Raw genomic sequence first — 23,141 nt, forward strand, 5'->3', positions numbered from 1 at the left:
TCAAGAGACTAGAGAAAGGACCACATGTATTATATATCATCCAATGTGCTGGTTCTTCTACTCTCACTCGAGAGCATGCCCAAGGGGGCCCCTTGCAATTCATCAAGTTTGAGTGTGATTCATGTGGTGCGGTGGTTAAGGAAAACTCATTATTGCAATCACTCCATCATTTCTAATATCCCGATAATATATTCTTTACTCACGAAATAGAAGTTCTTTTCCAAGAAAAAGAAAGAATGAAATAATCACGGTGAAGCTCTAACTTGGTATGCCTCCTCATTAAGTTTGTACTAAATGATGGGTAAGGTTTTTTTTTTTTTTGGGTTAATAATGATGGGTAAGTTAAAGAGCTCTCTTCTAATCATTGGGGTTTACTCCAGTGACAACATTTCTTACATGAGATGGGGAAGGTAGGAAAAGGGGAAGGTAGGAAATTCAAATATCCACTTTTTCAAGGGATTGGAGTGAAGAGATTAGCTTTAGGTTTGGGTTTAGACTTTCACGCTCTATAAAAAGGCAAAACAAAAGTTTCAGAATAAGTTGAGAACTAGAGTAAAACTAACAAATAAAAAAAAACCCTTTTCAATCCACTAGGACAATCGATGCCCATATTGGCTTGGCAAGCTCTTCACTGCACAGCTTGTCATGAATTGTAAATTGATAGATTGGTAGCTTTTGGATTTAGAATCTAACTTTTCATCAATCGTGTATCACGATAATTTATTACAAAGAGATAAAAGTTGTTAAAATGGGTTATGATCCGAGAATTGAAGAACCCATGACAGAATACAATTGGAACGAAAAAGAGAATGCATTGTTTCATAAAAAAACAAATGATTTAGAGAATATTTTCCATTAATGATTGCTTACAAAAATGAATGAACATAAAATAATTTAATCTTTTTTGAAAATGTTTAAACATAAATTGTCGTTGATGATAAAAATATTTTTTGTTAACTAATTATTCTAAGTAATAAAAAGTGATTATTTTTAGGAAAATATTTTTTAAATTACTTATTTTTGGAAAAACAAACGGAGTTCATGATACACGTTGATATCGATAAGCATACGATATTTAGCCTGACCCGGATGGAATTGGGAAGCCTTTCAATTATTCTCCAAGTAACCCGAGAGCCTGTCCTGGACCGGGCCCGACCGGAAGCCCGTTCCACGCAACATAATGGCCCAAAATCAATCGAACGGACCACTTAAAAAGCCCATAAGCCCACAATCTCGTCCTCCTCGTCCTCGTCCTCGTCCTCGTCTCTCGTCTCCGAAGACTTACCAGTTTGCGCGACTGCGAGTCGTCTTCTTCGTCAAGCGAGCGCAGCAGGGGAGAGAAGAGAAGGTGCAGCGTCCAATGGCGATTCCGCTGCGGCTTCGAGCCGCCGTCTCCATCTCGATCTTCGCTCTCCTCTTGATCCTGCCCTCCTGTTCTGCGCAGGACATCCAGGTCGTCAATGCCGAACGCAGGGTACCTCTCTCTCTCTCCCTCCCCTTCTCCTCCTTCGTTTTTTCTTTCCATTTCCCGAAGCGATTCGCGCCCGCGAGTGCGTCCTGCGTTCCCTCGAGATCGCGGATCTTGAGCTCGGAATCGCCGCTCGTCCGAGCTTAGATTGGTTGACTACGTCGTCGATCGATTTTGACTGCCGAGACTGTGTATTGGAGTGCGTGGAATTCCTTCTTAATTTATCGAAGCACGTGGAATCGCTTCGTACCGGAAGTGATAAGAGTGACGGGGCTTAGGTCCTTGTCGAGCCGTGGATGGACGTCGTTGTGGTCGCGAGTTTGTTTAGAGGGGTTTTGGAGCCGTGGATTTTCCGACATAAGGGATCGAGTCGTGTTACGTATGGAATGCTGCTTACGGTGGCGGTCGTGGACCTTGTGGACGATTCTCCTCTTCATTTGATGGTTACTCGGGAATGATTAGTTTATAGGAAGTTTGGGGGAAAAGATGGAATTTTGTTTGTTGATGATAGACTTTTCACTGCCTCAGTCTGCCACAGCTTCTCAATCTTGTCGAGATTTCTTTTTCCCGTCTGTCTATCGCTGTGAACAGGAAGAGCCAGGGAGTAGCTCATAGCTTATTCAATTCCTCCGTCCCATGAATGTTGGTTCAAAGATAGTTTTCTGAAAATGCAAGGCTTTACAGTTTATTCAATATGACGCTAGAAACTAAGAATGGCCTTTCTGGTAGTTGTTTGTTTTTCCTGTCCCTTAAGTTACATTTTCATGGTACATCAATTGCATAAGATACCACTGATTACTCATGGAATGTTTCTTTGAACATTGCTGATGACTGATGCATTTTCCTTTTTGTGCTGTTAACTTCTTGCAGATTGACCTGACTTCTCACATCATTAAGGTTTTCCTGACTTTGAAGGTAAGTGCACGTGTCTTTGTTTGATTTTATCTCTCTGAACATATAGAATCTTCCTGTTTACATTTCTTTTGGTTCATCTTACATGAAATTCCTTTCAGGAATCTCACTGATAAATACCAAACAATAAATTGCCAAGTTTTGCTTGTAAAGTTGCTCTTTGTCCATAAGTTTAGTTTTTTAATTGATGGGCCTCTTTCAGGTTGAAAATACTGGGGCTTCTCCTGCTTCAGAAATTCTGCTTGCTTTTCCACCGACACAGGTTGATCATCTAGCAGTTGTGAAGGCACAAGTGGCAACAGGAAAACGGAAGAAGAAAACCTATACCCCTCTAGATGTAAATCCAAAAGAGTTACCTGATGCACCCAATGGAACTAAGTACTTATCTATATCCCTGCTAAATCCATTGGCCGCTGGTGAAGCTGTCACATTGGAGGTACTCTGTATACTAACACATTCTCTGGAACCCTTTCCCGTGGAGATAAGTCAGTCAGAGTCACAGCTGGTCTACTACCATGACAGTGCCCTAATATTGTCGCCATATCATATCAAGCAGCAGATAACATTTATTAAGACACCAACTACAAAAGTGGAGTCTTTCACTGTAGTAGACCCTACTCATCGTGCTGGTACTGAACTGAAATATGGGCCTTACAATGACCGTCCTCCGCATTCATATTCACCAGTGATTGTGCACTTGGAAAATAATAGTCCCTTCGCTGTTGTTGAGGAGCTTGTACGGGAGGTGGAAATATCTCATTGGGGAAGCCTTCAGATCACTGAGCAATATAAGTTGGCTCACGCTGGTGCTCGCCACAAAGGTGTCTTTTCAAGGTAGGCTTCTCACTTTTGAAGATGCTTCGTCCTATCATTTTGAAATATGCAAACACTGCTTATTTATCAACTAGTTTCTGATTTTTCACTTTTCTGGGTCTTATAAGTATGTTTTTGTAAGAATTCTACTGCAAAGTGATGTGTGGATGCAGTAGGCTGCGTTTGATTAATTCAATCTTGCAATTGTTAAATAAATATTAGTATCTTAATTTTAAGTTGGAATAATTATAAATTACAGAGGATACTATTTCTTGTGTTGTAATTAACCATACTCCGAGTCCTCTTTAATTCCTGCTCTTTTTAGTGTTCAAAGCTTGTTAGTAGTATGTGGAATTTATTCAGAACTTTAGATTGATGCTTGAATCCTTCTTTTATATAATTGACTTCTAAAGATCTTATTGTGTTATAAATGTGCAATCCATGATCGACTCGGTACAGTCTCATTGATGTCACAAAAACTTTAGTGTCTCATGGTTATAGCTGCATTTGTGGGTCTCTCCTATCTAGAGATGGTTGCTCAGGTGGTGTGATGCTTTTGTTGGATAATTGGATTGAGGAAAAGAGAATTGGTTCTTGGTGTTAGTTCATTTGAATTCCTCAATCTGGTTAATTTACTGCACACCTAGATATTCAACTTCAGAAGTTCTCTTTTGGCAGGGTTGAATATCAATCTAGGCCAGGTCACAGTGGTGTCTCTTCGTTCAGACATCTTCTAGCTAGACTCCCACCTAGAGTGCACTCCGTATACTATCGTGATGAAATAGGGAACATTTCATCATCACGCCTACGTTTGGGTGCTCTAAAGGTACATCCTTCATATTTTTGTTTTAGATAAGATGCACTATCTTGCAGGATATAGGTTCCTGCAGGTGGTTGTCGGGGATAATTTTTGCGTGATACTTATTGTAAATAAAAGAAATTGGCTTGAAGAATAATTGATGTTTAAGTAACTATCTTGTGGAAGAATTTGGTTTTGCCATTCATCATGTGCAGTTATCCAGATTAATTAAATTCATACCCTGAGTATATAGCTTATGTCGGAACTCTTTTTTCTCAAAGCATTATTGTTTGAATTAGTGGAATATAAAAAGAGTAGTCTAATTTTTGCATTAGGATATAAGAGGCAGGCCTAGTAGAATGGAGCTTTGTGATGTAAAAAATATGATTCAACCATAACCCTCTGTCCAGCCCCTATTTATACTGATGTATTAGATCGAATTAGACTAGACAAGATGCCTATACCATGAAGTTGGGTGATGCATGATCTTTCTCCTCATTAATGAAATCTTACACCAGAGAGAAACATGTTGCAATCAAAAATATTGTTGGTCCTGTGCTTTATTTGAGCTAATTGTTTAGCAAGATAATTATGTCGCAAGTCCTAAAACTTGTCAACCTCATGCACTTTAATCATAAAAATTTTGTTTTGTGCATTTAAATTCTAAAACTTGTCAACTTTGTGCACTTTAGTCCTTCCATTATCTTCTTGAAGGGAAAATGCCGTGTGGCTTTTTTTGTTATTTTCTTTTCTCACGTGGCCAATAATGTTGTGATGGTGCACTTTCAACACAAAAATGACATTGTTTTTATTCCACTTTTAGAAAATAAAACAATTAAAATTACAATAAAAATAAAAAAGTTAAAATTTCCAAATAATTAATTGAAATTGAAAGAAAAAAAAAGTTTATTTGAAAATTAACAAAGGACTCACAAAAAAACAAAACAGATCACGAGGGGTAGGGCCATTGTGGGCGGCACTGCCTCGCCCCTTGACTGGCAAGGGCAAGCACACCCTCACTTGGTGGTGGTGACTGTGGTAGCACCACTGAGCTTTGCAAGGGTGCTTGCCCTCCGAGATCTGCGGCCCTCACTGATGGTCAGGCGAGGGTTGTTGGCCCTTGCCTGCTAAATCAAGCAGTGGCAGCGCCACCCTTGCAGCCCCTAATTTTGCTATCGTCTTTTTTTACTTTGAAGATCATTTTGAGTTTTCAAGCTTCATTTAATTTCGGATTTTGTAACATTCTGTTGTTGGGTTAAAACGACTTCGGTTTGAGTTCAAGGATTGAAAAGATGACTAAAAAAGTGACAGTAAAAAACGAATTAAACAATGCCACACCCCTCTGTTGGTTTAATTAAAAACTAACGAAATTGAAGGAAGAACTTGAGTGCACAAAGTTGACAAATTTTAGGACTTGTGCTCTTGTTTAGTCACTTATTGTTTTCACATATGAGGAAGATATTCAATCTGATGTTATTTTTGTAGCTGCATTGCTGCCCTTGCAATTTATAACAACATAGAGAGCATTTGAATTTTACTGGGTGTTTCTCTTCCCAACTATTTTCCTTAATTATTTGCGTTGTTAAAAAAATTACCTTCTATGCATTGCTAAACACATCAACTTAGAGTATACTATCATTTACAGCATGCTATTCTAGTTGCTGAATATTTGACTCAATTTTGCTTTTTTGACAGTCTGAACTAGAAATTGAGCCTCGTTATCCTTTGTTTGGAGGTTGGAAAGCAACTTTTGTTATTGGGTATGGTCTGCCACTGGAAGATTTCCTTTTTGAGTCTCCTGATGGCAAGCGTTACCTCAATTTCAGTTATGGATGTCCTCTAGTGGAGACAGTGGTGGACAAGTTAACTATTAAAGTGGGTTTTATTACCTATCAAATCTAATTTAATTCAGTATTTTCTTATTCTATCTTCATGTAGCATTTAATGCGTTTGGCATGGTTTAGTGTATGATAATTTCTGTATCTCAGGTTGTGCTGCCTGAGGGATCAAAAGAGCCATCTGCTGTCGTACCTTTTCCTGTGAATCAATATCTGGAGGTAACTGCTTTCTGTAGGAATCATACACGAGTGCCGTGCCTCATTAACCTTTTTTTCACCTCAATATGTCAGTTGAGGTCCTGCTCAAATGCAGCGCTTCATTTCATGTGGACTTTCTATGTTTTTTAATTGGTCAGGAGTCTAACCCCTGAGCTTAGAAAGCATACCCACACCCCAATGCCTTCAACACCAGGCCGAGTGCCTTATGGCCATCTTTTTTGGACTTTTCATTAAATTCCTGTACAGAATCTGAAATCTTTTCCTTATTAACTCGGATGTCACATTTATTTGTGATTGCAGAAAAAATATTCATACCTCGATGTTGTTGGAAGGACAGTGGTAGTTCTGGAGAAGAATAATGTTGTCCCTGAGCATAACATTCCCTTCCAGGTAATTTTACTTTGATAAACAAGATTTTACTTAATTCTGCAAAACCAAGAATTATGAAGGGGACGCTCTGCCATATAATTGGCAATTTGGCATTTAGGTGAGACAAACTAGCGCTTCTGCAGTGCCTGCTTAAGAGCCTGGCTGATTTAATATTTCTGCACAATTATCGTTTCTTAATATATCTTCCATCATGTTTGCAACTTCTTAAACTGCCTGCGTGCCAGAACATTACTGATCTGTGGAATGTGATCTCTTGGATCCCCCTTCCTTTTAAGAAAAAAGGAAGACCTGTCTATCATAAGATTTCCTGCAAGGATGATGTCTAGAATGTTTGATTTATATTCAGTTTGGAAGAAAGATATTTTCCTCTTAAAGTATAGCATGCAGTCTCAATATCAAGTTTTGTGCCCCAAAAAGTCCACAATTTCTCACTTCTTTCTTTCTGCTATTTTGCAGGTTTACTACCACTTCAACCCGATCTTCATGCTTGCGGAGCCATTAATGTTGACATCCGTATTCTTCTTACTCTTCGTGACTTGCGTAGCTTACCTACACATCGATCTGTCTTTGCGCAAATGATCAGCGTTTTGGCATAGGCTCACAGATAAACAAATTAGTGAAGAGTGAAGCTATATTTATGGATGAGACTGTTACTGGTAATTCTTGTCGGGGTTACAGCCTTTGCTAGCGGCTGCAGTTCGTAGTGCACCAATGACAGTTAATTTGGTGCTGTAACTTTTGAATGGTATATGTAGCAGGAAAATTTTGTGGTTATAAATCCTCATAGTTCAGATCATGTAGTAAATCTTTTACTGAATAATTTGGTTGCGGTGAGAAGTCTCCTGAATTGCATGACTATTTATTCGCCTTACGAAGAAGAAAAACGACGCCATCTTTGGGCTGATGAATGCAGGTCGAAAACCAATCACGGTTCCAGTGGCCCAAGCATGTTGGGCCAACCCGTTGGATATTAGGCTGGTAAGGCTGGTCACAGTAGAACGACCTAACCAAACTTAGAATCTTTTAGGCCTTGTTGTCCACGATTGAATCGTCCGTTCGACCATGGAAAGAGTCGTTCTTGCGGGCGGCTGCACAGGCCCGACCTACAGACGATCCTTGTGCAACAAAGTCCCACCCGAAAACGTTTCAGGTTGCTTCTGTTGAAACACCTAAATCAGATGAGTTCTGATTAGGGATACTGACGCCACGGTCTCAAACTTGGACGAATTGAATTTGACTAAGTCTGGTTTTATTTAACACAAAATGTGGCTTGATCCCACCCGCTTGATAGCTTCTTCGTAGGGAAGGCGATGTCCGTGTCCCTTCGTGGAAAAGTCTGGTTTGGTTTCTTAGCATATTCCATTGCCGCAGCAGAAGTGTCACCTTCACTCTCTTCCCTGGAAAGAGTCTCCTCTTTTCTCTTCTTCTAGGGAAGCTTTAGGCTCATGTGAACTATGATTGCCCCCAAAAAAAAAACTATGATTGCCCAATACTACACGAGACAGAATTCACTGAGTATGATTGGGTTACGTATCTTCCACCCCATATATATAATTATATATTTATATATTACTTTTAGGTTTGGATTGCTTTTTGTCACCGCCAGGAAGATTCTGAAATAAAAGTTGCCTTATTCCTCGGGTTTTATATACTGTCTCACTCACTCTCCTTGGTGGGTCAACCCCTATCTCCTACGCACCTCGATTTTTTAATCATTTCTTTGTTAACATTTTTTGTCCCCTTAGTCTCTCTTGCAATCTTCTTCATTTTTTGTCCCCTTAGTCTCTCTTGCAATCTTCTTCTTCTTCTTCTTCTTCTTCTTCTTCTTCTTCTTTTCTTCACTCTTCTTTTCTTTTTACATATCTAATTTTCAGATAATTTGATCAAACATAAACATCAAAAGGAAATTATCATGTCACTTCATAAATCAATTTTTTTTTATTCTATCATTAATCGTATTTTTTATGCTCTTGACCCTAGTGGCTAAGGAGGGGTTTCGGGTAGGCGCACGGTGGGTCAATTCCCAAAGAACTTATTAGCTATTTCCACATAATTTATAGTGATAGTGGCAATGATTCCCGGTTTATCATATAGGGAAAAGGAATTAGCTTAACTACCATTCAAACAAAAGCCAAGATAGTTATTTGTTCTATAAAAGTGATGTTAGACAACTGTTGAATTTGATTGTGAAATCATGTTCTTTGTTAATGACATATCATTGTGTTTTAATATGGACTAAAAAAATTTCTTTATACTTTTAGAGGACTCCTATTAAGCGCATTTGAAAAAAAAAAAGGTTGTTAGCCAAATCGAGAGGGAGAGAGAGACGAAAGGTGTAGGTTGTGAAGAAAGTATTTCATTCGTCGGCGAGAGCAACTAGCCAATCCCATTCTTGCTTATGCGCATTAGATCTAATCGATTTTGCATCTAAATTCTAAATGCCTTCGCATACGTTGGCCTCATTTTCAAACACGTGTAACCGTTGCGCGATGCCCTTATGCATTCTATCAAATTGCTAATTAGCCTCACGGATTAATCATGAGAATTGGGTTGGTGGGAACTTGGAGTGGAGGAGAAGAGAGACACTTCAAGTTATGGTTACAATAATTTAATTAACGGCTTAGCAATCCGAAGAGAATCCTGCCCTGCCCTGCTCATGTTTTCTTGCCGTCGCAAACTTTGTCCAAGGAATAACTTCCGTGAACAAACTCCTTGGAAGCTTTTAAAAAAAAGTTACGTAAATTGATGACTATGACCCACCCGATTATTATAAGCAACATCAATTTGCACCAAACAACGAATTTCTTTTAAATAATTTACGGATATATTATTTCTAATGTAGAGAGCATCTACTGCATTTTCACGTTATTTTGTTATATCACAACACCAAATACGTATAATATCATTTTCGAACAATTTAAACTTAATTTCATGAACTGGGACACCATAGTTAATCATGATGATTTTTTCAGTAAAGCCAAATAATAATAATGACGACGACGCAATGATAGTAATAAAAGGAGAGTTAATTATTTACTTATTTTTCCGTGCATGAAAGGTAGCATGCCAAATTATTGCCAGCCGAGATATGGATCGACCTTGATTGCACATTATCCGGCCACCATCACCTCCCTCGTTATATTCCAACGATGCCCTTTTCGTGCATCGATTTTAGCACTAAAATTTGTCCCATGGCGTATACCTAATTCATTGGTTGCCGCAACTTTAAGAAATGAATATTAATAAATTTATAATTTTCGATAAATGAAAACGTGGGTGGGGACCATAAACTATTTAGGTTTATTAATTAATCTTAATGATTGGTGGGTCTCACATGACCACTGAACGTCAATGCAGCTTTCAGCATAATTTTGGGAAAATGATAAAAAAAAAAGGGGCCAAAAATGAAGAGAATAAGTGAATAAAGAATCGGGAAATTATCAAAGTTGGGAAATGGAATGGAGTTCGCCCTTAGCAATGTGCTTGCTGTCCAGTGAATGAAAATTGTGTGAAGTGCACGATATGACAATCAACGGGAGGATCTATGTTTCCTATGATTATGTCACAAGTCTTGAAAGACCATATCTTATTGGATTTTGAATTGTTTCTTATTATGGTAAGGTGGCATCCTATCCTAGTTTGCTTGAAACTGAGTTACCCACAGCGAAGTTAGAGAAATTGGCGGACAACCCATTTTTCCATTGAAGGGTTTGGCTTTGATCGTTAAAAGTAGGTTGTCCATTCCTTTTGGTGGGCTCCTCACGAATTGAGTCTGGGATTTCCACACTGTCTATGTGAATTCGGACTTTTTTCATCATTTGAATTCCATCCTCATTCGCTCCTGTAGCTACTGAAGTTTTGCGAACAGCATGACAGAACAACAAGATTTGAGGGAAAAACGAATGTCTCCACATTATAAAGTAAACGCTAAAGTAGGATCAAATTCAAATCTTACCAAATGTGGGTGCGTTCAAGAAAGCCCAGAGAACACGCATCTATTCGGGCAAAAAGCCAGAACACCTTTGAAAAGCTTGAAATGTGCACCCGACCGCATCAAGTCCATTGACCATGGACAGAAGCATAAAATAAAGAATTGAAAGGAGAGATAAGAGTGGGCAAAAGTCAATTGAATAGATTGGAGGGGGGTCAACTTAGGTCTTTGTGGGGGCAAGACTCCACCATTACATGCCTCCCCAATGTCAATCTCTTTTTCCCCTTGTTAAAATGATTTTTATTTGATTTATTTAAAATTTTCCTTTTTACCCCCCTAAATAATCCCCCTCAGTTAAGAACTGTCCCAGCTATGATCCAACCTGGGATAATTGACTCATCTAGATTCTTATTTTTATTTTTTTTGGCCAATTTGCCAATATATATATCGTAGAGTGAGAGCCTGAGAGGGAGGCAAAATCTCTTTGGAACATCTTAGGAATCAAAGGGAGGATTATGTTTCGCACCACCATCCACTTGGATGTCCCTCAACACATCCCAGCCTCCAAAAATATTTTCTATTTTTTTCTTCATTATTCAAGGCGGGGCCCCAAAGGGGACAGCATGCGCTCTTTTTCAGGTGGGGCCTACCCAATGGCAGCTGCTCCTTCCTTTCCTAGCCATAAGCTCCTTCCTTCCTCCTCATTTTTTTTTTTTTTTTTTCGAAAACAAAATTGAAAGATTACTTGTAAAAAACAAATTGTCATTTGACCAAATCCGTCCTCCTAAGCGGCACAGGCCTGACCACAAGACAAACATAGTCAGCGTGCAAATGGATCCAACCTGCCCTACTGTCTTCCCTCGGGCGTCACAGATTTAAATCGCAAAAAAATCGAAATCCCAAAATCGCCCTTCTCCATAAATTTCAGACTTAAAATTCATCGTCATCCCTATTCCTGCATTAAATAGAAATTCCAAGCTGTAAGAAACCCAACGAATGAGAAGAAGATTTCAAGCCAAAAAAGGGAAAAAATTAACTTTTTCCGGGAAAAAAGGGAAATGGAAATCCGAAAAATTATGACAAAAAGAGGAAGTGGAGGGAAAAGGAGGGGAGGGGCGTTCCGGTAATTGCAGCTCCAACCGCTCGCGCTCGTTTCAGAGCTGTCTCGCTCGATTTCATCGGCACCAAATCGGTTAGTTTTCAAAAACCAGAACGAAACCAGCAACACCCCCCCCTAAAAAAAAAAAAACAACGAGAGAATAGAGAGAAACAGCGAACGCCGGAAAAACCGTGCCAGGCAATTTCGTTTCCCCCCCGTGAAAAAGCGATCGGGCCCCTGTTGATCTTCGCCTCGAGCTCCGATTCTCTGATTCCTCGTGGAATCAGAGGATTTGCGTCATCTCCATCCCCGTCGTCACCTTCCACCTCCTCCACCACCACCTCCTCCTCCTTCCTCTCGTTTCGCGTTAGCGTCCTCGCCGCGCCACAACCGTGCTAGCTCGTCCGTCCGTTCCGTCAGTTCGTGGTCATCTTCGAGTGCTCTGTTTCATGCAATCCTCCTTCCTCGGGGCGGTTCGCGCGTCGCCATTGCCGGGCCCTGCTGCCGGTCCTTCCGCGCTCTGAGGAGGCGAGGCGAATACGAAGACGAAGACGAAGACGGAGACGGAGACGGAGACGGGACGTCGAGGGCGCGCTCCTCGCGTGGCGTCGAGCCTCTGCTGAGGGAGGCGGGGCGGGGCTGGCAAGGGAGGGAGGCAGGGGGAGCGTCCGGCGTCGGAGCGAGAGAGATAACTTCGCCGTCTTCCGCGATGGACGCAATGGAGGGGTGGCTCTACCTCATCCGCTCCAACAGGTTCGGCCTCCAGTACTCGCGGAGGCGGTACTTCGTTCTCAAGGAGAACAGCCTCAAGAGCTTCAAAAACCTGCCTATAGATGACGACGAGGTGGTCGCCTTTTTCTTTTTCTTATTTTTATTTAGTTTTGTTCTTTTGATATCTTTGCGGTTGGCATTTGGAGCTGCACGAGTTAGTTGATTTTCTTGTCGTCGGATTTAATTTGCGCGGAGCACAATATCTAGAAGCTCGCGTCGCGGATTGTGAACGGTGTGGTTGGGGTTGTGATTTTGCCGCGCTCGGTTTGTTGCTGTTATCCTGGATGTCGTCTTGTCGTATCGAATATGTTCTGGACGAGCCGCTAGTTTCCGAATTTAGTTTGCTTGGACAATTTGCGAAAGCTTGCTCGCGGGGGTTTATTGCATACGGTTTTGTTGCTGTTGGACGAGGAGTCTTGTTCTAGGAATTGTACGGTCATTGATTTATGCAGAATGATACCTGAAACGGCATCTTCTCGTGGCTTTGTCGGCTTCAGAGACACGGTCCTGGTCGTCTTGCATGAATGAGGCGTGTTCCTTTACCAATAGAAATGAGCGGAAATCAACTGAGTGTGAAATAGAATGATCATTGTGAAATCCATCTATGTTGTTCGGTCGTGTATTAGTCTCTTCATATTATTTCTATTCGTGCATCTTAGTCTGAAGTCTTGCACTTGCTGATCTAGAGCTATCGGTTATCAAATCTGATGTTTCCCGATCGGTTCACATGGCCCTTACAGATGATAGGAAGAATTCCCCAAGTAAATGGACAGACAACAACATCGCAACAAAATCCAACTATTTGTGTTCCTCCTGTTATATTAACATATTTCTTACAGTTGTTTGTACCATTTAAATCTTATATATACAGCATTAATCATCTGCTGTGGCAGCTGAGAGTCCGTTTCTAGTTCCATCTGTTAGGGAAGGGCCAGCTAACAGAATGATTCCCTTTGTTCAGGAGCCCATCAGAAGTGCAGCTATTGACTCTTGCATTCGGGTCATAGATAATGGAAGGGAGAGCATTCATCGAAAAGTACAGATAATATGATTACTTGTGGTTTGCTTTGAAGAGATATAAATTCATTCCTCTAGCATTTAATGTATATTTGACTTATTTCCAACTTACAGGTAGTCTTCATTTTCACCCTTTACAATACAGCTAATCACAATGATCAGCTTAAGGTGCAGTAATTTGATTTATCCATTTCATTCATCCTTTCTTATCTCTGATGATTTCACATATCTAAAGATGACTATTCAACAATATAGTTGGGAGCAGATAGTTCAGAGGATGCGGCAAGATGGATACATTCTTTGCAGGATGCAGCGGCAAAGGTCCCAATTTACCTTATCTAGTGATCTCATGAGAAACTCTTTTGCTCATTGCGTGAATTTGACTTCTTGTGCATTCTCAGGAAAATCCAAACCCAGCCACAAATTTCGTTTCATGTTCTAAGCGGAAATGGCTGACTTTTAGGTATATCTATCTGTTATTTAGCATCTGTTTTATGCTACTTATCTGTGCTCTGATATCTGAGTGTGCAATTTGGGAGAGTAAAGTGATTGCAGTTTATCACATTATAGAGACTTTACCTGCTCTAGCATCTTGCTGTGTCAGTACATGTCCAAGGTCGAATGACAAGTTTGACGAAATTGGTAACATGCAATTTCAAGTGTACACCAGTCAAGGAAAGGGAACAGAAAATTTTCATCCTTTCATCCAGTTTATTTTTCTTGGTTTTTTTTTTTTTTTTTTTTCGGTGGGGGTGTTGGGGTGTGGTGTGGCAATGTGAATGGCCGTGCTTTTGCATGTGATTTTCTTTTCTCTGATAGATTCATTTCCTCATGGAAATTAGTGTCTCATGCCACTCAATGCCATCAGTATCGAATCTGTAGTTCATCATTATCAGATCTGTAGTTCTATCAAAGAGGTTTACTGCACTTACTGGTCAATTTGCTCTAACATGCAATTTCGGGATCCTCGCAAAGAAATAATGCAATTTTTGGGACCCTCAATGCAAGTTGCTGAAGCAGGAGTGGCCTTCCCCTTTTGAAAGAATTCATGTGGCCCTTATCATCTGAGAATATCTTTTAATTTGATGATCTTTTCTCTGCAGCCTTTAGTTATTTTCTCCCTCATAATGTTCTCTTCCTTTCATCTAATTGCATTCATTATTACGATCTTGGTTCTATTTGCCATCTTCCTCTGCCCATACCTCTAGGTGTTTACCATAATTTAGATAACTCTATCAATATACTGCTCCTACTGCTATAAATATTTATTTATCTATAAATAAGACGAATGAAGTTAATTTCATTTCTTTTTTTCATGCAAATGAACAGTTGTTTGACATTCTTTAGTGGCATGTTTTTGTGACAGGATCTGCACCCCTTCAAAAAGGACAAGCAGTAAACACTCTGTAGACTGGACAGTTTTCTCATCCATGCAGACAGAGGCAATGAAATCTGATGTTATCGCACCCTCACCGTGGAAAATATTTGGTTGTCAGAATGGTAAATATTAAGCTTGTTTCTACTTTGTGGAGTGACTGAATCCGGTGAAATTAATTGTAACTCATCTTGAAGGACTGCGCCTTTTCAAAGAAGCAAAAGATTGGGATTCTCGTGGAGGGGTGCGTTGCTTTTCTGCTAACTTGCAATTATTAATATCTACAAGATTTCTTCTGACTGAATATTGTTACTATATTAGCACTGGGACGATCATCCAGCAATCATGGCTGTTGGAGTGGTTGATGGAACTTCAGAGGCTATTTTCCGGTGTCTTATGTCTCTTGGTTCTTCACGTTCTGAGTAAGATTACCAGAATGCTGCTTTATTTGCCTGAAACGATGGCTGAAGTCACAGGATGATTTAGGTCATTTCTTGTGGTAGAACTAGATGTGCTAAATTATTTGTGACCTTCTGGATGAGTCCTCTTACCCTTTCAAGCATATGTGACGTGGCAATTAATGGTCAATGGAAGTGGGAACTATACAAGTACCTAATCTATTTATTGGCGGAAGTCTAAGCTGCTCAACATTCCAATTCAGAAACTGCCTAATTAAATTTATGGCACCAACATGCTCAGACTTAAGTAGTTTATCTTTTTGTTTAACCACCAAAACTGTATGTCTGTCCAGTCACTTTTACTCTATGGAGTTCCACACAGTTAACTTCATCACTTTGCAACCGCTGCAATGCCTAAATGGAATACTTTATAACCAACTAGTAAGTTATTCGTCCACATGATTGATTCCAAGAAGCCCTGGGGCAATGAGATTAATTAAAGTGTCGATCAAGCCCCTGATGTCACTTCAGCTACTACTGTAGAGCTTTAACAATTGATGCTAGGCATCTTCTCCACATCATATTTTCCTCAAACATGTCTCTCCTCACATATTAGATGGAAGAATCCTATAGACACTAAATGCCAATTGCACCAGACTCACTTCAAAAGGCATCTCGGGTAATTAATATTGGTCTACCAACCAGTTACAATAATATTGGTTGATCCTTCATTGCAGATGGGATTTCTGCTTTTACCGAGGTAGTGTGGTGGAGCACCTTGATGGTCATACAGATATTATTCACATGCAGCTATACAGCGATTGGCTTCCATGGTTAGATTAAATTTTTTGTTTAGGAAGAACTCAATTATGTTATCCAGCTTTAGTTAACTCGTTATCATTTGTAGGGGAATGAGACGAAGAGACTTACTCTTACGACGCTACTGGAGAAGAGAGGATGATGGCACCTATGGTTGTTAGATTACAATGATTCTGTAACGTATATTATAACGCTTGGTTTGCTGTCTATGCCCTAACTTACTTTATTTGTTCTTGTCACAGTTATACTTTACCATTCTGTTTTCCACAAGAAATGTCGCCCCCAGAGAGGCTATGTTCGTGCTTGCCTTAAAAGTAATGTATGCTTTGAATTTTGATGTTCCCATAGTACTTTGTACTGCCTATGATCACAACTAATGACTTGCAAACTACTTCACTGAGACATGATATAGACACTTATCATTTTAGTTCCTCATGATGAGTACATGATGCATATGCCCTTTTTAAAAGTAGGTTCTACCATCTTGTGTATTAAAAGTACTTGTTAAAACTTGGATGGGAAAAGACTCTTTTGATCTTGCAATGAAGGCTTCCAACATCGAGTCTGAGTTCAACAACTGTACTCAGATTACATATTTGCAAATTGCTACTTTACAAAAATGGTCCTTTTCCTTCTGTAGTCTTTGCAAACTTATTGCCACACAATAACAAAAGTTGATTTTTAATTGGATGATCATAAGGACCATATTTTTGTTCTGCATGTGGACGTATGAAAAAAAGGTTTTTGCTGAGTGTAGCTTTTTTTGGTCTAATTGAAACAACTGATGAAGCTAAGGATGGATCATTCGAGCATCCAGTGCATTAATTGGTTACAGTAACACAGTTGAGACTCACAATCAAGATAATTCATAGCATGGAGGTTTATCATTGATCTCCTCTTTGCCCACAAAGCATTGGCTGAAGAAAGTGAATGCCGTGTTTGCAGAGATATGAGACTTTGACATGACTTCTGTCATTATCTACTTCAAAAACCCACTTATGCAATCATTTGTCATCTCTCCTAATGCTATTGGCCTTAATGTGTCAGAGAATCAGGTCTTCTAGTTTCTGATTTTGAACTTTCTGTGTAATTTATTGCCCATCATGCAGGTGGGGGGATATGTAGTTTCTCCAATAAACCAAGGAAAACAGTCCATGGTGAAACACATGCTTTCGATTGATTGGAAATTCTGGAAAATGTATCTGCGTCCATCATCTGCAAGATCCACTACCATTCGTATGCTTGAGAGGGTTGCAGGTAGTTTTCAGAAAATTAATGTTACCGTCTCTTTCATTCATAACTTGTGTCGACATTGCTTTAGTTAGAGTGATTTCAAAGATCCCTTGTAGAGATAGGCAAATGGTGCCTGTTTCCCCAACCATGGAATTGCAGTTCATGCTTCTCCTTAACTTCTCCCTTCGAGAGTCTCTGTTTAAAAAAATATATTTGCCATTATTTGCAGCATTAAGGGAGATGTTCAAATCCAAAGCAGGAAATTTTTCTTCAGACTACTCTTGTGGGGACTTGATGAGGGATATTGGGTTACCTCAGATTGTAAAGGAGGATGTTAAAGCTGAAGTAGAGGATCATGAAAAAATTGTCAAAATCCAGGAGGTCAAGTTTACAGAAGACCAGTCTGAAAGGCCACCTTCTCAATCTTCCAGCCTGATGGGACTGAATGATGCTGATGACGAGTTCTTTGATGTTCCTGAGCCGACAGATTATGACCAATTAGAAAACTGGTCATCTGAATTGATCCCAGAACTACATGCTCCGGTACTGTACTTAATTTGATATCGTCTTTCTTGTAAATCTTATGTTGGAGTTCCTGCATTAGCCTTTTCTATCATTTGCAGTCAACACATGAACGGTTGCTAGTGATGAACAGGTTTTGAGTATTTCATGTGGTTGATGTTGGAGTTCCTGCATTAGCCTTTTCTATCATTTGCAGCCAACACATGAAGGGTTGCTAGTGATGAACAGGTTTTGAGTATTTCATGTGGTTGATCTTTCTATATTGCTTCTTCAACAGAATATGTACCAGCCTAAGTTATCATCAACGGCCATTTTTGTGAAAAAGTTGCATGATCTAGCAGGTTTGTCCTGTCTTTACAGCAAAACTTCTCGATATGATTGTCACCATGCCAGTATCGGTGTTTTAGCAAGCATTTCTGATAGCAACATGTGGAATTTCATTGTTACTGCAGTTCAAAAGAAAGGTTATATGGATCTACAAGAGTTGGCGAGAGAGGATAGCATAGCATGTACTTACGGATCGACTCTCCAATGTGACCCAAGCTGTAATCTGCCTTGCAGTTGGACAACGACTGATCCTTCTACCTTCCTAATACGTGGAGAAAATTATTTGAAAGACCATCAGAAGGTATCTCCCTTTGAACAAACTGTCATCTGAAAGGTTGTAGCAATGGAAAGCTGCACAAGAATATCAAGTACGATGAAATTGTAGCTCAAAACCTTGATTGGAAGGCTCCATCAATATGCTGTATGACAAATTGAATCATGAAATCTATTAAACAAATCAAGCACCACAATAATTTAACTAGTTGAATGGTTCTGAAATTTTTTACCTACTTTCCAGTTTCCATATATGAAAAACAGCAGTCTTTTGCACGAAATCATTTGTTGTGCCGACTGTTCAATACTTGCTAGGCGATGAATTAAAAACATTGTATCACTATGGAGTCCGTCTATGGTGTTTTCTCTTTCATTTTTCAGAGGGTTCAATCCTACTGGTGGTCTAAATTTGCATGAATGCTTATTTAATTTAGAATATGACCAATTTGGAGAATTAACAGAGTGGTAGAATAACTGAAGTCATGCAAGGTGTTAATAAAGTTGACTTAATAAGAGGGATTGGGTTTTGGTGAAGGTTTTGGAAGGAGGTGAAATGCTGCCAAGTGAACTTTGAAAAATGATTCAGACAATAAAGATGCTGATGTCTCTATGCTGTAAAAACTACTGTCATTCTTGCAAAAGGAAATAGGGAATAGGACTAGGAGATCACTGCCTCATGGATTGTCGTGGGTAAGAGGCAGTCTCACATTGAAGGCATAAATAGAGCTGAGATATATTTGCTGATGTTTGTGAACGAGGTAAGAGGAGATAATTTTTTCTGGACAAGCTTTAAGGTCAACAATGGAATGATTCCTCTTTTGAAGAAGGCTCTTATATATGTAATGCAGAAGAGCAGATATTTTCTGCTGGAAAGAGGTTGGTCAACCATGTAGAATTTTATGAAAGGATTTTGTGAGTCCTTTGAATGCATGTAGGTTTTCGAGTCTTGCAGTTGGTCAATGTAGATCGTAAGGGTCTTATCGAAATAGAGGTCTTTTTGGGCAAAAAGTACTTGAAAGTGCAGAGATGCATTGTTTGGCAAAAATTAAATTGGAGTTCAATATCATGGATGGTCTTTTGGCCCATTTTTGGCCATTTGTGTAGCATGATCTTCTGTTTTCCGGCACCAAACGAATGCAGTTAAGGTTTGAAAGACAAGGCTAAGCAGAGATTATGGGACAATTATATATTTGTATATTTTGTAAATTGCCAAGTTATTGTCATGAATGAATCTTGTAAGCATAAAACACTATTTGCCCGAAAGTATATTCTACTTTGCTGAATCTGAGAAGTCTGTACATCTGCAATCCAGTTTCAGTCAGCTTGTGAATGTAATAACTATACATAGGATGATATCCAAAACATTTTGTCAAAGCTTTTGGACAATGTCATTTCTGATATAAGCACAAGAATAATAAGAGACTTAAGTGATTTGACAACCTAGATATTATCTTGTGTGTTTTGGAGAAAAAAACATCTTGTTTCTCAGATTTCTCTGAATTATTCATGACTCATACATATTTCCACAGATCAAGGCCAAAGGAACATTGATGCAAATGGTTGGTGCAGACTGGCTGAGATCTGACAAACGTGAGGATGATCTTGCAGGGCGTCCTGGTGGGGTGGTCCAGGTTTGAACTTTTAATAATCCTAGATGTGAAATGTAAATATCCAAATGCATTGAGGGATTGGTGCATCTGCTTAACCTACTAACTTCATGCAGGAATACGCTGCATTGGGTGGTCCAGAATTTTTTTTCATTGTAAACATACAGGTATTTGTGATTGCTTCTATCTTTTGTTCTCATCTGGTGTTGTACTTTTGAGAATTAATGTATGTTATCCTGCCATATATTGGATCAGGTTCCGGGCTCCACCACATATAATTTGGCATTGTATTATATGATGAAAACTCCTCTCGAAGAAAATCCTCTGCTGCATAGATTTGTTAATGGAGACGACACATTTAGGAATTCGAGATTTAAGCTCATACCATACATCTCCAAGGTAAGTACTGTTGTGTGATAATTTCATAATTAGACGACCATGTTGGATTCAGTTGCCATGGAGGGATATGCATCTAATAAATCTATTGTTGGGTACTTCTCAATAGGGATCATGGATAGTCAAGCAGAGTGTTGGAAAAAAGCATGCTTGGTGGGTCAAGCACTAGCAATTAATTATTTTCGTGGAAAGAATTACTTGGAGGTATGCAAACCTCTTTCATGTTTTATGGTATGTTGATTTGCTGGAGGGTTAAGTTTGTCTCTTCATGAACACGGCTCCTCAATTTGTAGAGATTGAATTCTCTGGGGGAAAATGTCGCAACACTCATAACATTAGGGTTGGCTATATAAACTGTTTTCCACGAATACATGCCATGCCTTGGGTAGAATGGGACATGCACCCCCTCCTTCCCCGCCGCCGCCACCCCCTCCCCCCTCCCACAACAACCTTCTTCTAAAAGAAAAGAACGAAGAAAGTCAGAGAGATAATAGAACAGAAGCATTCCATGCTGAAGTTTGCTCTTTCTTCATATTATTCAATTTCTTCGATTGTTGTGTGATATAATTCCCTATTCAGTTTGTATTAACTAGAATCCTGGCTGACTTTTCAAAATTTAGCTTGGGGTCGATGTTGGGTCTTCAACAGTGGCAAGAGGAGTCGTCAGTCTTGTTCTCGGATATCTGAACAACTTGGTCATTGAAATGGCATTCCTAATCCAGGTATGCGTAGCTATATTTTTCTTACAACAGGAAAACTATTATCCATTATCGTTTGCCTGTAAGATGGACACTTAAGAATGACAATTTATCTTTGTGCAAGTCGTTTCAAGAAAGTTGCATGAATGCACAATTGGCAACGGTACCAAGAAACTCCGTTTGACATGAAAAGCTTGCATTACGAGTGAGCCATAGGCCAAGGATACATGTTTTAATTTTGACCACTAGACTATCTTGTTTCTGCTTATTCCTTCCTATGGTATCAAGTAGACGAGTATGCTTATTTGGTGAAACTTAATTCCCCAGGGTAATACACCAGACGAGCTCCTGAGGTCCTTCTCGGTACATGTCGATTAAATCATCTGGACATATCAAAATCAGTCCTAGTACAGCCTTGAAGAATCAAGTTCCGGTGGAAAACGAGAAAAGAAAGTGACGAATATTTTAGCAAATTTGGTGTAATGTTTATACCCATGATCTGAACACGAAGAGGAGATAAAATGCATAGAAGATGTGCTTTGGCTGCTATGTCACATGAAGCGAATTGGCGTGGGGAATTACATAGGAGTTCCGATTCTTTGGTGGGCATTGCAATTGTAAAATTCACTGATGGTCAGTCCTCCGATAAATTTTGGTGGCGGCCGTGGCGGCGGGGGCGGTTGATGATGTAATCATTCAGGGGGTATTACTTTGTGATGGGTCTATTGGCTATAAAATCAATTGATGACAAATGATGATCATATAGATTTGAGTTTCTCATGGTGTGGCTCATTATTATGTGCAAGTGCAAGAAACTTCAGATTCTAGCAGATTGTTCAATATGCAATGTATGGAATGTGGAACGGCCCTGTCCGAGGGCCAAATCATTTTCGTTCCAATTCCATTACGCCCTTCCGTTGGGAAATTCGCTTTGCTAGTTTGCCGCGCCCCCCAAAAAAAAAAAACCTTTTGCTAGATGGCCATTAATGGGTCTATTTAGTTTTGTAAAATATTCTATTGTTTGGATCATTAACTGTAGAGCATTTTTTTTTGGTCGATACAGATTTGACCAATTTTAATTAGAAAACAGAAAACACAAAAATTTGAAAATGTTATCTATCTAAAAATTTTAAAGAATGATTTAGATTAGTATAATTATATAAATTAGTATCGTTTTAGGTCATTCTTAAGAGAACAATCAGACTTGCAATAGAAGGAATATCAATCCAATACAACTTTAAATAAGTCTATAATTTTACGATTATAGATACCATAAGCTAAAATCTACTTAAACGTAACTATCATAATACTTACGAAAATTGAAAAAGTAAATAAGAAAATTTGTTAATAAAATTGAATCATTGATTTGACTTGCTACGTAAAGTTGAGGGACTGAATTTAATAAATTAACGGTTTAGGGATTTGTGTTGACTTTCTCTTTTATTTGATCTAACAAAATCAGTTATATTTAATATTTAGAAATAATTCAAGAATCTTATCGACAAATTAAAAGTTCGAGGATTCCATTACATATTGAACAGAAATTTGGAACTCATCAATGTCATTACCCTAGATTTTATTCTTGTTCTAAACCTATAAATATTATCCCCCTTTTTGTCAATTACCTTTATTTGCCCTTTGGATGTGACAATAACGAGCCACGGAGGGAAAATTGTCTAAAAGTCCAAACTTATTATACGATAATTAATTCAGTTATAAATTTTTTAATTGTACCAATTTGATCCCAAACCTTTTAATGATTTACTAAGTTAGTCATTTTGACTAATTTTGGCCAAAAATCGGTAATATAGACAATTTTTGTATTTTTTAAATTTTTTTCTGAATTTTCCTTTTTTATTTTTTTTACCTTTTGCTTGTAGCTAGCACTTGGCCGTGACCAATGATCGATATTGGCTACAAGCATTGACGGCCTTCACTAGGCTGCAAGGTTCGAGAGCCCTCATTAGATTCGGCGAGGCTTGCAGTTGGTTTCCAGCCATAGGCGAAAAGAAAAAGAAAAAAGAAAAAGAAGGAAATATTCAGAATTTAAAAAAAATGCAAAAATGAGCCATGTCAATGCTGGCCATGACACGTAGAATGACACACAGTCAATTGGTGTCCACATCAGTGATTTTTAGCCAAAATTGACAAATTGTTAAAATGTCTAGGATCAAATTAGCAAAGTTTAAAATGTATATGACTAAATTGACACAATTGAAAGATGTAGGACGAAATT

General features: G+C 39.0%; 2 protein-coding genes across 2 annotated transcripts; both read left to right on the plus strand.

Annotated features, from left to right (window-relative positions):
- The first annotated feature begins 1,272 nt into the window (after nucleotides 1-1,272).
- Nucleotides 1,273-7,235, plus strand: LOC104454222 (dolichyl-diphosphooligosaccharide--protein glycosyltransferase subunit 1B). Its single transcript, XM_010069008.3, has 8 exons — nucleotides 1,273-1,474; nucleotides 2,339-2,383; nucleotides 2,583-3,214; nucleotides 3,872-4,019; nucleotides 5,688-5,867; nucleotides 5,981-6,049; nucleotides 6,350-6,439; nucleotides 6,896-7,235. Exons 1-8 carry the CDS (start codon nucleotides 1,361-1,363, stop codon nucleotides 7,016-7,018), a joined length of 1,401 nt encoding a protein of 466 aa, XP_010067310.1. The 5' UTR covers nucleotides 1,273-1,360; the 3' UTR covers nucleotides 7,019-7,235.
- Nucleotides 7,236-11,612: 4,377 nt separating this feature from the next.
- Nucleotides 11,613-21,683, plus strand: LOC104454220 (protein ENHANCED DISEASE RESISTANCE 2). Its single transcript, XM_039316430.1, is given in 23 exon segments — nucleotides 11,613-12,313; nucleotides 13,202-13,276; nucleotides 13,372-13,425; nucleotides 13,513-13,578; nucleotides 13,659-13,720; nucleotides 14,624-14,757; nucleotides 14,830-14,876; nucleotides 14,954-15,054; nucleotides 15,768-15,863; nucleotides 15,938-16,002; nucleotides 16,092-16,168; nucleotides 16,959-17,106; nucleotides 17,312-17,625; nucleotides 17,882-17,945; nucleotides 18,057-18,232; nucleotides 19,734-19,835; nucleotides 19,928-19,978; nucleotides 20,067-20,210; nucleotides 20,317-20,350; nucleotides 20,353-20,411; nucleotides 20,828-20,929; nucleotides 21,233-21,248; nucleotides 21,251-21,683. Coding segments are annotated over 23 exon segments (2,196 nt in total). The 5' UTR covers nucleotides 11,613-12,178; the 3' UTR covers nucleotides 21,325-21,683.
- The last annotated feature ends 1,458 nt before the right edge of the window (nucleotides 21,684-23,141 follow it).

The sequence above is a fragment of the Eucalyptus grandis genome, chromosome 7 (assembly GCF_016545825.1).
Source record: "Eucalyptus grandis isolate ANBG69807.140 chromosome 7, ASM1654582v1, whole genome shotgun sequence".
Classification (NCBI taxonomy): domain Eukaryota; kingdom Viridiplantae; phylum Streptophyta; class Magnoliopsida; order Myrtales; family Myrtaceae; genus Eucalyptus; species Eucalyptus grandis.